This window comes from Lutra lutra, chromosome X, assembly GCF_902655055.1.
Source record: "Lutra lutra chromosome X, mLutLut1.2, whole genome shotgun sequence".
In the NCBI taxonomy this organism is placed as follows: Eukaryota; Metazoa; Chordata; class Mammalia; order Carnivora; family Mustelidae; genus Lutra; species Lutra lutra.
This window is the reverse complement of record NC_062296.1, coordinates 24,757,632-24,771,893: the sequence shown is the minus strand read 5'-3', so window position 1 is coordinate 24,771,893 and position 14,262 is coordinate 24,757,632. Positions and strand designations below refer to the sequence as shown.

General features: G+C 42.7%; 1 protein-coding gene across 6 annotated transcripts in view; it reads left to right on the top strand.

Annotated features, from left to right (window-relative positions):
* Positions 1–13,937, top strand: part of GRIA3 (glutamate ionotropic receptor AMPA type subunit 3) — a 286,960-nt gene extending 273,023 nt beyond the window's left edge. For 4 of the 6 annotated variants that reach the window (XM_047716296.1, XM_047716295.1, XM_047716294.1 and 1 more), the window contains 3 exons: positions 4,242–4,356; positions 7,006–7,253; positions 11,720–13,937. In XM_047716296.1, the coding sequence (XP_047572252.1) occupies positions 4,242–4,356; positions 7,006–7,251 (361 nt within the window). In that variant the 3' untranslated portion in view covers positions 7,252–7,253; positions 11,720–13,937. Of the gene's footprint in view, positions 1–4,241; positions 4,357–7,005; positions 7,265–11,719 lie in introns of all 6 variants that reach the window. The other 2 variants (XM_047716298.1, XM_047716293.1) reach the window with 2 other exon arrangements.
* The last annotated feature ends 325 nt before the right edge of the window (positions 13,938–14,262 follow it).

Sequence of the window (14,262 nt, the reverse complement as noted above, 5' to 3'; positions counted from 1 at the left end):
CTACTTTCTTAGAGTGATCATTAAATTCAAACAGTAAGAAGAAGTATGATAATTTTGTGAAATACCAGGCTGAAAAGCAAAATGCTAAAAGAGAGTTATCTATTCAACAAGCATTTGTTGAGAGAATGATTCTAAGTGGGGATACCAATATGTGAGCCACGGTCCCTGCACTTGAGAAGCACGCAGTTTAGGGGTAGTTCCGAGACATGTATACAAATAATTAAGGAGGGGAGAAAATTCCGAGGTGGGGAGCAAAAATGGCTTTGTGGGGAAAGTGATATTTAAAATGACCAAATGCCCACCTAAATCCTCTTCCTTTAAAATCTCAAATGGTGTGTGCATGTGCACACATGCGTGTGCGTGAGAGAGAGAAAGAGAGTGAATGTGTTGGGGGAGGGTGTCAATACATGCAGTTGATGTGGACTGAGCTGAACAATACATCCAGGAAGGTAGAGTAAGCAGGAAAGTCCTGGAAGTTGTTCTCTGCCATCTCAGGAATATATTCCACCCAACAGCAACAAAGAGTTCTAGGAGATTTAGGCCTTTAAAGTATTTTCTTTTCTTGGCAGCTATCCTAACCTTGTTAAGTGGCATTATCTGTGATTTCTGATTACAGCTTTTATGCTCCTTGGCTGTGCGATTGCTTGAAATGTTTGTTTTTCTCCTTCATTTTTATTTAGAAGTTTCCAAATGCACGTTGGTTCCCTGCCAGATTTCATAGGCTCTGTGATTTTTTTTTTTTCCCAATCAAAGATTAAACTAAAAGTATATCATCTGTCAAGTTTCTCTAAAGCCCCAGGGCACTAGATGAGGTCTGGATGCTCTTAGGCAGGCTTTGTCAACCTCAGCCCAGTTGACACTGGGGAATTCAGGGTGGGGGCGGGGGGGACTGTCCTGTGCACAGTAGGGTGTCTAGCAGCATCTCCAGCCTCTACCCACTAGATGCCTGTAGTGTCTCCCCACTCAGTTGTAACAATGAGAAGTGACTCTAGACATTGCCAAATAGTCCCTGGAGGACAAAAGTACCCCTGATTGAAAACCATTGCACTATGGTAACCTCCACAGTAACCACAGAGGCCATCGATGTGGAGAGCTGTTACCAGCCATTCCGTGGAGGCCACTGGATAGCCTCTGGCAGGGACAACCCATTTGTCAGAAGTGGGATTCTAAACTGCTGACATACTGAGCCTGGGTTTGGGCAAGAGTGGGTGGTGACAACCCAGGATAGGCCCGACACAAGAAAGACCTTCCCTCCTCCCAGACCAGTCAGTGCTTTGCAAACTTTGCTTTATCCCAGGACCCCTTAAAAATTATAGACCCCAAAAGATTTGTTTATGTGTGTTATACCTAGTAATATTTACCATACCGGAAATTAAAATGGCATTTTAAAAGCATGGATTCATCATTTTAAAAATAATAAACCCAATATATGTTAACATAAATAACATACTTTTTATGAAAACTAACTATAGTTTGCCAAAACAAAATTACTAAAGAGTGGCATTGTCCGATGAGTTTGCAAATCTCTTTAATATTTGACTTCACAGAAGAGAATAAGATTCTCATTTCTGCTTTTTCCTTCAATCTGTTGCAAGATCAGATGTTGGAAAGCCTCCAGGAAACTCTACTGTACAGGAGGAGGCAATAAGAGTGAGAACCAAGGAAGGCCTTGGTATTATTAGGAAAATAGTTTTAATTATGGGGACCCTCTGATGAAAAGGTTTCAGGGATTCTCTGGGGTTCTTGGACCACACTTCGAAAATCATTGTTTTAAACTAACATGTAACACTCTTTATCAATCTAGCTCATTTAATGGTTGACAACCTTCTTTAAAGCCCAGGCTCTCTAGGGAGAGATCTCTATGGACCATAGTGTGAGTGCCATTAATCAGACTGCTCTGTTCTGGAGATCCAGTAAGAGCCACTGTCCTTGGGAAATTGAAGTCATCTGAAAAACATAGTACCTTGAGGGAAGACAGTGACCAGTAAGGGCGGCGTCAGAGAACAGCGGGAAGATACTGCGCCCTTTGCAATAAGAATGGAGGAAGCACAGAGAGGAGAAAGAAAATGCTTTGTGCTTTTTGCTAGGATCCTGATGGAATCAGGCACCCAGGTGCCATTGGGAAGCACCCAGCCATCAGAGTGTGGTGCCAGTGTCTGGCTTAAGGCATAGCACTGGGGGTGAGGTGGTGATAAAACAAAAACTAATAAGGGGAAAGGAGAGGCAGAGAGGGCCAAACAGTGGGAAGTAAGAGAGGAGGCAGTTCCAACACTGATCTCAGAGCCATCAATGGCCTGTCTGTCTTTTAAAAGTCTTAGACTTGGGGCACCTGACTGCCTCAGTCAGTGGGGTGTGCAACTGTCCATCTCGGGGTTGTAAGTTCAAGCTCCACGATGGGTGTAGAGATTACTTACAAAGAAAATCTTGAAACATAAATAAAGTGAAATTCAAAGTCTAAGACTTAACTCTCCCTGCCAATGATGTCTTAAAGAGGCTCCAAGTTTTGAGTATCTTTCGTTGCTTTGCATCTCAAGCCAATCCTATTGGCATTTGAGAAGGCTAAGGTTCTGAGCATTGATTGAAGGAACTTGTTTAAAGTATAAAAGGACCTCAATTTCCTGGTGAGATACAAAATGTAGATATTCTGGTTGCCAAGCCCAGCGCCAACCAAGAAAGTGTCACTTCCCTGACACTCAAGGTTTATAGTTTTTCAAATCTCAAGTAGTCTGAAATTGCATATTATTTTTAAGTGATGATACATTTCTCAGAATATCTCAGGATGAGATGGTCCCTCTGCTTTCAACTGCAAAGGTGGGGAGAAAGGAAATAGGCTCTGGGGACTTGGTCTTTTAGAGGCCACATCTCTGGGACTACAGGAAGTCTTCTCAATTACCGGATATGTTGGTGGGTCCAACTTATCCCAGATAAGCTAAGAAATTCTATGGCATGTTCAAAGTAACAGAAATGTGTGTGCTTTCCCCCTTGTGAATTGGTGGCATTCAGCATAACATGCACTAGTATTTGCAATATTATTCGTGTGACTCTGAAGCCACAGTTTATTGCCTCATAATAGAATTATGCCACCCTCTAAATATAATGCATTTTTTATCTGAAGTCACAAGAGATACTTTATTTAAAATCCATTAGCTCTAGAAAGATGACAGGGTAAAGGTCACTGTTCCTATTTTCAGGCTGAAGGAATTTCTAAGGGAGGAAATCTTAACCAGGGACCAATAGGGTTTCCTGTGCCTGCCCAGTGGCTCAGACTGCAGACACAATGCTTTAAGGGGCAGAGGGCTAGTGAGTGATGGCCTGGCCTCCTGGGGCTGTGGGAGCCTCTCAGTTAAGGAAGTCTTCTCTTAGGAGAACAGCTTACCTAAACTGTTCCTCTACATTACTACCCACAGTGACAGAATCCCAGTTTTCCATCTAGTATCATGCCATATTAATAACCCATCTTTAAAGAATCTGGTTCAGCCTCTGGTCTGAGTTGATGCTGACATGCAACCACATTAGAGAGACAGCCGGTCAGTAACAGACATAAGCCACAGACCAGTTCTCTCGTTGTTGAAACTCCTCTCAGCCACAACTCAGAGGTCCACGTTCCACTCTCAATCCTAAGACCAGAACGTGCGTAAGAATTCAGTTGGTGGAGTGAAGACATGTCTGTAGGACAATTCTTTCTGAGATCAGTTTCATCTGGGCAACAGATTTTTTTAATAAAGGACAACTAATCAGAAGGCACGCGGTGCACATAGACTCTACTTTCTCTTCTGTTCCAATTCATCCTTCTGTCTTGTTCCACAAAGGGACGGAGCCACTTCCCTTTCCGACCCCCCACCCCCGCTCTGTCTGGAAGTACAACAAGACACCCGGTTAGATCAAACCTAACACACCTCCGCCACAAAGCTACCGCTAGCTGCCGCCGGACGATTGTCACTTGAGGGGAGACCCCCTCCCCACCACACACAGCCTATCCTAGGAGTGCCTGTTTTTCTATCCTCATTATTTAACAGTGTGTGCCGATTACTCAAAGCGATATGGGCAGGCCCTGGTAAATATAGCGTTGCTGTAGTGTTAACTTTTTATAAGGTAATGCTCAGGTTGCCTGCAGTGTTCTAAAATTACTCTGTGGCCAGGGCCCCCTGCTTTATCGCTTTCTATAGTTTTAAAGTAGTTTGAAGCTTGAATAACATAAAATAACATAATATAATGTTATTTATGTTATTTCCCACGTGAAGAACGCCTGTAAACCTTGCAGTATTGAAACTCAGTGAACAAGGCATCTTAGACAAGCTGAAAAACAAATGGTGGTACGATAAGGGGGAATGTGGAGCCAAGGACTCCGGGAGTAAGGTCAGTCGCTGAAGGTCTTTTTGTACTGATTAGCAATCACATTTTGAACCACTGTTTATTTTCTACCCCAAAACGGCTTTCCTTCCCAACACACACCCCCCCCACACACAGTGGGACCCCTTTATAACACCAGCGCTAAAGTCACTAGGCGGGCGGCCCCTACCAGCGGAGACCTGCCACAGGGCATCAACCATTGACCTAGACCAGAGGAGCTAGTGTTGACATTGGAACGCAATCTGGCCCACCACACTTCCAAAGCTGTGAAAAGACTGAGCTGTGTTATAAGGGGGTTTTACTGTATTTCACATTTCGAAAGTTCAAAGAGAAAACCAACCTAATAACCACAACCAAAAAAAAAAAAAAAAAAAAAGGATCCAGTTGTGACAGTACTTTCTCTTAACCTCTTACAGTGTCAGAGACTTTGTAGCTGTAAATACCTTTGCTTATTCGTACATTATGTCAATCCTATGTGGTAACAGTCAAAGAAATAAATAACAAAGACTGGTCTCTGTAAGCAGAATGATTAGCCTCCTCCCAGCTGCTGTTGTATTGAGGTCAGCGTCTATTTGGATTTCGAATATCATTAAGACTGTCACACTTCTCTCTTCCAAAGGTGTCATTTGAATCTCTGTACGCAATACTTTTTAAATTTAGTCGCATGTTCCTTAAGGGTATACATCGTCAGGATAACATCACATTGATAAGCATGAAACACTCTTCCCCGCCTCCTTCCTGCCCCCCTTTGCTCCCCTAAGAAAGTTCTTTTTAGTTTCGATTTTTGCCTTGCCTTTTTTTGAACTAATATTGTGGTATCAGTTAATTCATTTCATGAAATGCCACTCATTTCCCCTATGCAGTGAACCATTTTGCTACTGGTTTTCCACATCTCGGGACAGGGAATTCTGTGAAACTTACATATGTGGAACTGGAAACTGTTCTTGTTGCTATGATCTAAAGCGTGTTATGTCCAAGGACACTATTCCCCCATCAGCTCCTGCATACATAGAACAAATTTCATGGCAGAGGGAGGATTGCTGGACCAGGTCCGTTTCCTAGTGGACCGTGGAGCATCCTTGCAGAGAGTGTGGCCAGCCTCCTTAAGGAAATGATCCATTGTTTCATAAGTGACAGAAATTCCCACTTCTCTAGTTACCTGTCATTCACCCTAGAAGAGTGACTATTTGCAAGGTTGTTGTAGGCATGAGGCTCACACATACCTCTTTCCCCAACCATGCAGCTCAATTTCAATTGGCCTTCTTCTTAAAGTGAACAAGTACAGCACTGGCTCCTATAACAATAGAATCAGGATGTGGTCATATCATCTCTCCATTTAATCCTTTAAATGATACCAGGACTAGCTGAGCCAGTGTTGAGTGTCAGCTATGGCCATTATCTGCTACATTATCTGTGTTATCATGTCAATAAAATATTCAATTCACTGATGTAACAATTTGGGTATTCCATTCAATGGCATTCAGCAGCAAAATGGTTACATTCCCTCTAAAAAGACTACAAAGTGCTATTTTATTTTATTTTTGTCAAAGAAAGGCTCCGGGCCCTTGGTGTGTCCTACCTCAAGGTAGGGCTCAAGACACCAACTTTTTTCTTTCCGTATTTCAGCAGTTCAGTTTTTGCTTTTTCATACAGGCAGATAGTCAGATTTGCACAGCTCGACCTGAAAGTCACTGACCGGCTTCCTCAATTTTCCCCCCTATTTTAAATAGAAAACAGAGAAGCGTAGTGTTTGGTTTGGTTTGGTTTGGTTTCGTTTTTTTTTTTTTTTTTTTTAATTATTCACTACATTCCCTGGAGTAAAGCTAAAAATGAGCTGGATTTTTTTTTTAAATCAGCCTGCTAGAAAATCTTTCTGATTTGTATGGAGCCAATTCAGGACTCTGTGGGTCCTCCTGACAGTTTTCCTTCAACTCTCAGGAAGATGGAAGGGAGACAATTCTTTGCGCTGTGCCCTTGTTCCAGCAGCGCAAAGACTTGCTGCCCTGAGGATGCAAACTCAGCAACCAGTCCCCAAAGGGAGCAATCTCTCTGCCACCAGGGGAAAGGGGAGAGTTAAGCCCTTTTAAACAAAACCTTGCTAAGTAACTCCCCAGATAAGAATATCAGGAACCTCTAATATTATCACCTAGTATCTTAAAGACAAATTGTTGACAAGTTTCTCACAGGGAGAACAAGGGAGAAAGGGGTGTTGCGGACCAGAGAGGGGAAAGAGTGCTTCAAGTTCCCAAACGAAAAGAGTGTTCCATTTCTAGAGATTATGTCACAGCTCGACTCTGGCAAATGGTGCTTTGAGGCTGGCAGAGGAATAAATTGTGCTTGTGTTTACACTTTTGCTCCCATGGCCAAGGACTGTTTTATTTAGTCATTGACACCATTTTGAGGTACCAAAGGAATTAAGGAGTCAAAATAAATGAACAGCTAGGTGAGGGCCCCAACCGTCAACAGAGGCACAATCTACCATCTTGCAGGCCATTGTAAAACAGCAGCCAATTGCCAGAGTTGAGTCATAACACTTACTTACATCAATGTTGAGTTATTTTACAACTTAGAACTATCCTATATTGTTGTCATGTATTGTGATGTCCCATTGCTTGTGTTTCCTCAAGAACTAATCGCGTTGTTCATTTCTCTTAGGACAAGACCAGCGCTCTGAGCCTGAGCAATGTGGCAGGCGTTTTCTATATACTTGTCGGAGGTCTGGGGCTGGCCATGATGGTGGCCTTGATAGAATTCTGTTACAAATCACGGGCAGAGTCCAAACGCATGAAACTCACAAAGAACACCCAAAACTTTAAGCCTGCTCCTGCCACCAACACTCAAAATTACGCTACATACAGAGAAGGCTACAACGTGTATGGAACAGAGAGTGTTAAGATCTAGGGGTACGATCAAGGTCTAGTAAACTAATCAGCCTTACGTACTATATGTTAATCTCCCTCTCTTCTCTCTCTCTCGTTGTTTTTTCACTTGGGTTTCTTGTTTCAAGTATTGTCTATCCTTTGCAACCATTTGATTCTTTGAAAAAAATGGTTGTGCTTTCTTGTCAGGCAGCACTGCTTTTCTAATAGCACCATCATAATTGTTACTGTGGTGTGTGACCCAAAAGGAGAAGAAATTCTCTAGAACAGCGCTGTTCAATGGGAATGTTTGTGAACCGCATATGTGAACCCCATGTGTGATCTGAAGTGCTCTAGTTGCCACACTTTTAAAAGTAATACAAGTGAAATTAACTTAATGCTACATTTTCTTTAACTCAATATATGCAAGATCTCATTTCAACATGTTCTCAATATCAAAAGTGAATGAGATAGTTTATTTTCTTCGTGCTACATCTTAAGAATCTGGGGTGTATTTTACCCTTCTGCTACATCTAAACTCATACTAGCCACCTGTCGGCTATTCAGTGGTTGCATGTGGCTGCCGTATTGGACAGTGCAATTCTAGAGAAAGCAGCAGCTCTGGAACTGCTGGTAGAGTGAGGAATGGGAGCGGGGCACTGCCACCTTGACAAACGCAACGCTTCTGTAAGGACACAGTGGTTCTCTTAAGACTAAGCCTGAGACCATTTCTTTAATCTTTGAGTTCTTTTGTTGTCCCTTTCTTGGAACTGATATTCAGGTAAGTGTCTCCCAAAGAACAGTCTAGGCTCCCTGCTGTTGGCTGCCCCAAATCCATACTTAGATAAACCTGACTGACGCCACCTTGACTCCAGCAGCTACAGCCAAACCCCCACCCCTACCCTGACCAATAGCTCAGGCGTATTCAAAGGCAAGCTTGAAGTGGGCTAATTTGTCTGATCTGGAAGTGTTTAAAAGAATATAGTCTTGTTACCTTCAAGTGCATCTGTCATCACTAACACACCTATCTGAAGGGGAACAGAACAATTAGCAACTCCACAGCCCTCATTCTAGGTGGGAGATGTTTTACCTCATGAGTCAATGTCAATACAAATTCCTTGAATGCACTTGAGTTTCTACAAATGCAGTATTTGCATTTTGATCTCCTTGTACTTCACATTGTCAAACTAAATTCAATCCCCTTTTAAATAATATTTCATGTACATAAATCATGTGTCTTCACCATGGAAAGCATTATCTTGTTTGGTGAAGTTGCTGGTTGTTCTCTCCGCTGCAGACTGTAACCCTTTGCCACACATGGACTATCCCACCCACTGAGTGTTCCTATTGCACTGCTGAATATACAATACATAGATCCATCTGTAATTAGCATTGTTTGCATGCAAGTGTTTCATGTTCCTGTGTGCTTACAGTATTTTACTCGTGAGTAGGTTATATATACACCCATTACAATTCAGGGCACATGATTTGCTTTTTCAGAGAGTAGAACATGGGTGATTTCAGCTTGCCTTAATTATCTCAAATTCTGAAATACTGGCATCCAAAAAAAGAATACACCTGAAATCAGCATAACAGTTTTCCAAGTGCTCTCACATCTTTTGCCTCATTTGAGGCAATGGGTCACGAAGTGTTTTTCCTTTCAGGTAACTTAGACCCAGTCACACTGAGTGACTTGCTCAAGGCAACACAATTAGGTAGTGGCCATTCTGGGACTAGAACCCAGCCCTCCTTCCTCCCATAGCTGGAATCTCTTTGCTACACCATTCTGCCTCTAACCATCCATGGCCTGGTGACCTCCAGGAACTCTAACCATCCATGGCCTGGTGACCTCCAGGAACTTTGAAATCCCAACGGGATCCCTCCAAATGGAAAGCAGATCCTGAGTCTATGTCTCACTTGTTTATGAAAAAAGGCACATGCCTCACTTCTTAAGCATTGCACATGAGGTTGTATAGTCAATCATTTCCTGGTTTCCCCAAAAAGAATCTTTCTGAGACAGGTATCAGGACTCAGGGTCACACAACCTCCATTCTATTATCAACCTCTTTATTATCAACTTCTTTATTATCAACCATTCTATCCAGGAGTCTAGGTCTCTACTCCTCGACTACCACAGCCTCAGTCTCTTGTTAAAGCCCCAGAACAGTGCTTCTTAAACATCAGTGTATGGTGTGAATCATGTGGGAAGTTTATATAAATGCTGATTCGGATTGAGGAGGTCTGGGGTGCTAACTGAGAGTCTCCATCTCTCATAGTCTCCCAGGCCATGTTGCTGCTGCTGGTCCAGGGAGTAGTAAGATCCTACAGAAAATGATCTCAGGGCATGTAACTCAGGGAAGGAAAAGAAAGAGGGAGGGAGGGAGGGAGGGAGGGACGGAGAAAGGGAGGGACAGAGGGAAGGGCAGGGGGGAAGGACAGAAAGAGGAAGAGAAAGAAATAGAGGAGGGGAAAGAAAGAAAAGGTTGGGGTCCGCAAGCCTCTGGACAGAATGTTGCAGTCCTCATGTGGAGACCCAGAAATGAAATTACCACAGCTTCTGGCTCCCTGGTTTTCCTTTAGTCATCTTGGTTGATCCATTTTGTGAGGCAAAATTCAGGCTAAATGAGGCACAGATCACATTTTAATAGACTTCAATGTCAATGTGGTTATGGCCCAGTTAGCTAGAACCTTGGCAACTTCCTAGGATGAAAAGAAAAGCTGGGGAAAGCCTCAGCGAACAAATCTGTCCTCGGAGTCTTTGTGAAGTCTCCAGACTAAGAGGGAAAAGCCTCAGAGAATGCCAGAAAAATCCTTCCATGTATCAGTCCAAGAAACACAAAATAAGCTGAACAGGAAATAGAAAACTCTCTGCTGTTCTCAGCCAGTTTGGTCACATAATATTGGTTAAGTGAAAGTTGAGCCCTTTATCCGTTCATCTTTTAATTCCCACCAAGTTCTGGAAGGTCTCCTAATGACTTCACATTTGTTACCTAGTTATTAGGCTTCCAGTTCTCTGAATTGACCTAGATCTGTCATGGCCTATGTGGGGGCACAGAGATCAAGAGGCACCCTAAGATTTTACTTTTATTGCTAATTATCAGAGACAGCCTTAGGAGTTTGGGGTACCAGTAATTCTTCAGGAAAACTGACCCCAGGGAATATCACCTGCAAAAATATGATCCAGGTGAAACCTGGTTAACAAAGAGCATCCTTGAAAGAAGAGGGAGTCATCTCTTCCACTGTGTGGGTGAGATGGGACTATTAGACTTGTGGGAACACGTGCATCAGTCTCAGATTCCGCACCTACTAGGGAGAAGACAGCCTCCCAACTATCTGCTGGCTCTCTGGGTTACTGACCAACTACTAGAAGGGTGGTTCCCGAGCTCGCCTTGGCAGGTGACTGCACCCTAGGGTTGGCTCTGCTAATTGTCTTAAGAGAATCTTCCCAATTTCCCCTTTGCCGTCAAGAACTACTTCTAGCTTCTTTGGTTTCTTCAACAATGGTTTTGAAATGCTTCTCATTTTCAAGACCTCAAGATGCCTAAAGTTAAGGGAAAAGATTTCCATTTTTCCTCTAAGACAGTTCTGTTTCGTCTTCCCAGCAACTGTTAACTTTGTTCGTGCAGCCCATTTTCAAAATGATCAATTTTCCTTCTGCAGCCCATGCATAGACATTATTGCTGGGGAAATCATTGGCTCAGGAGAAAAGCAATGGTTCCCTTGGTTTAGAGGGAAAGGATGTAAGATGGGTATGAGCTTGAAGAGGAGGCAGGAAAGTGCCCTGCAGGCTTCAGAGTCAGGACCAAATGAATGCCTTGCACAAGTTAATACCTCCTACAGGTGGGCAGCATCAGAATCCCAATCAGGCCTGTAATGGCCAGGCAAAGACCTCATGGATGCCAAACCCCTTCATGAGTACCACTGTTCTGACCTCTTTCTAGAGTGTGCTGCACTTTTAAAGCCCATGTGCTATTTTCAGATTTCAATAACCAAGGTTGTAGGTACTAAGAGGGACAAGCTGTCAACTTTCCAGCAATGAATGGCAAATTTTCTTCTCGCAGTCAAATGACTTTCAATCGAACAAGCCACACAGAACACTCTTTATCCTCTGTCTTAGGTAAACAGTCCCGTCACAGGTTCTGCAATCAGAATACAGCCCTCAGGTTAGCTGTCCTGAATATTTCTATACGTATTCTACCAAGACTTCCTAGTCTACCTGTATCCTAAGTAATCAACGCCTGAAGTTAGACTTTATGCAACATCCATGTAATCCTTAGTACAAAGCACAGTAGAGAAAGAACCTAATTTAACCTATTGCAAAGCACTTGCATCAGGAGAGAGAATTTAAACAGACTTGTTGCCTAAAGCCAGTCAAACCTGGTGCAGCCCCAGAGATGCCAGTTTGAGAAAACACTCACGGTTCTCGTCCAAGATAGACTGAGGCATAAGAAACTTGGAAATTCCTAAGAGAAAGCCCATTCACATGGAAGTTTCCCCCCTTGCCTTTGCAGATCCCATCCCACTGCGGCATGTGATGAGAGGAATCACCGAAAACGTGGCTGCTTCAAGGATCCTGAGCCAGATTTCACTCTCCTTGGTGTCGGGTGTGACACGAATATTGCTGATGGTGCAATGACCTTTCAATAGGAAAAACTGATGTTTTTTTCCTTCAGTGCCTTATGGAACACTCTGAGACTCGCGACAATGCAAACCATCATTGAAATCTTTTTGCTTTGCTTGAAAAAAATTAAAATAAAACCAACAAAAAAAATGGACATGCAAGATTCCAGTATGTGAAAAAAAAAATCTTATTAAAAAAGTCAGTTCAACAAAAGCCATTCTTTGATACCACTGCTCAATAAACAAACACCATGTTCTTTAATACACACACACACACACGCGCGCACGCACACACACACACAAATTTTAAATTCCGGTTCAGCAAATAGGCCCATCTCAGTTAAAGTAATTATTCCTCTTGATTAAAAAAAAAAATTCTCTGACTCCCTGTGTTTGGGAAGACAGACTGGCATTTCTTCTAGGATCTGCTGACCAGATGTTTTTGGTAGTTCCTGTTGGTAGTGATGTTCTGTGCACCCTCTTTCCTTTCAACGTTGCTGAAATGTGTATATCTTTAGAATGTAAATGCAACACTTAAGAAAATTCAAACACTTTGGAAAAGGGACTAAACCGTGACTTCTCTGTGTTCTTGAAACGGTTTTGTGAAAATGCTTTGATAACTTCCCACTCGGTGAAGGGATTAACAGAGCTTTCGAAATTGACTTTTGTGTGTAGCAAGGGACGGGGCACTATCAGGCAAACCTCTTGGTGCTTTCCTAAAATGGATCCCGGGGCTCTCCAAGAAGCCTGGAATCGCAGCTCACAGATCTGTTTTTCTTGCTTCAGTGTGCATTTTAAGTCAATATAGCTGAGTATTTAGCATTGAGGTGAGGGAAATGCTGCCTACACTCCCAAATGTGTTTAGAGTACCTTTCTCAGAAACAACACTGTGTTTAGCTCTGCTTTCTCCGCTAAGTATGCCTTTCAAGTGTACACCTTGGAGACAGGACCATGTCGCAAGGCGGGCCAGTGGGTTCAGACCACAGTTCTCAGTCCGACTTTACTCTTGCTAGGTCTGTCTTCCCAGCTGTTGCCTGTTACTGCCCGTGGCTCTCCGTCAGACTGCATGTGTCCTTTTCTAGTTTGCAAAGACTAAAATGCATTCCCAAACCTACTGCTAAACCAAGGGCCTCAGCATCACTCCTAGGTCCTTGCTCGGAGCAGTCTCTCTACTGGCTCTCTCAGAAGATCGCTCCACTGCTCCACGGTCTATCAAGTAACTAATTGCGTACCTGCCGTTGGCATTATCAGAACAGTCAGAGGAAATAGTCTCCGCTCACTAATTACCTCCTATATAATGACGTATGCTTTCTGTAGTTCAGTAGTTTGCTCTCATCAGTGATGTGCATTGGGAAGTTTCCAGACTGTAAAAACTAGGAACTCGAATTCATTTCCCAAGTGTGACCTTTAGATGCTTAGCCGACTCCCTGCCCATTTGCTCCTGTCTTCAGAAAAGGAAGGAAGAAGTCTCGTTCCAATGAAACGTTTCCAGGAAAGTGTAATATAAACTTTCATTCCAAAAATTGTGTCATCAGCGAATAACTCACCTGTCAAATTTTAAATGGTATTGAACAAACAAAAAGAAAGCTGTTGTGTTTTTGTTCTGTTTTGTTTTCATGAACCTGTGATTTTCAACTTCTGAATGCTATGATGTCCAGAGCAGGAAGCTGACGCCGTGCAAATGTGAAGTTGTATAAAACGAATCAACCAGACCTACACACAAATGTTTTCATAGGCACTGTATAAAGAGAAATGTATGTTTATTGACTCCAATCAGTTTTTCAGAGGAAACTTCACTGGGAATGAAGAGGCGGGTAAATTGGTTTGTTATTTTTTAAAAACTTGCATGTTTAAAAAAAATTGATTGCTTCAAATTTCTGCTACTAACTTCAAGCTATGGGAGTTTGGCAGTAGTCACTTGAGGATTTTCTTTTCCAATTCTTTTCTTTTCGTTGTTAAAGCTGTACTTCAGTGAACAGAAAAATTGCCAAGCAAACTAATGGCCGTAAAAGCGTAAATTGCATGTGTGGGCATAAATTACGGAGCCTCATTGCCATGAGGTATTGTACAAAGTTTTAATACATTTTGTAAATAAAATTGTAAAGAAAGAACTCCATGTCTGTGCTTTGACTGTTTAAAATTTACTCGGATGCAGGCACCAAGATGTTATTTTTCATTAATTTACTTCCCACCAGAACCTTTGCCAATGATGTCACAGTCACCATGCGGGTGATTCTCATAAAGGATGACACCTCCCCTGCCTGACACTCAGCTGTAACCACACACAGTCAGGCTCAGAGCCCTTGACCTAAACAGCAGTGTGCAACCTAGACTTTGGGTTAGATTTGTCGGGATGGTGTCTATAAGCAGCAAGAATCAGAACTTCGTTGATAGGAAATTTTGACTTCAAGGCCTTCCATTCCCATTCTTTGTC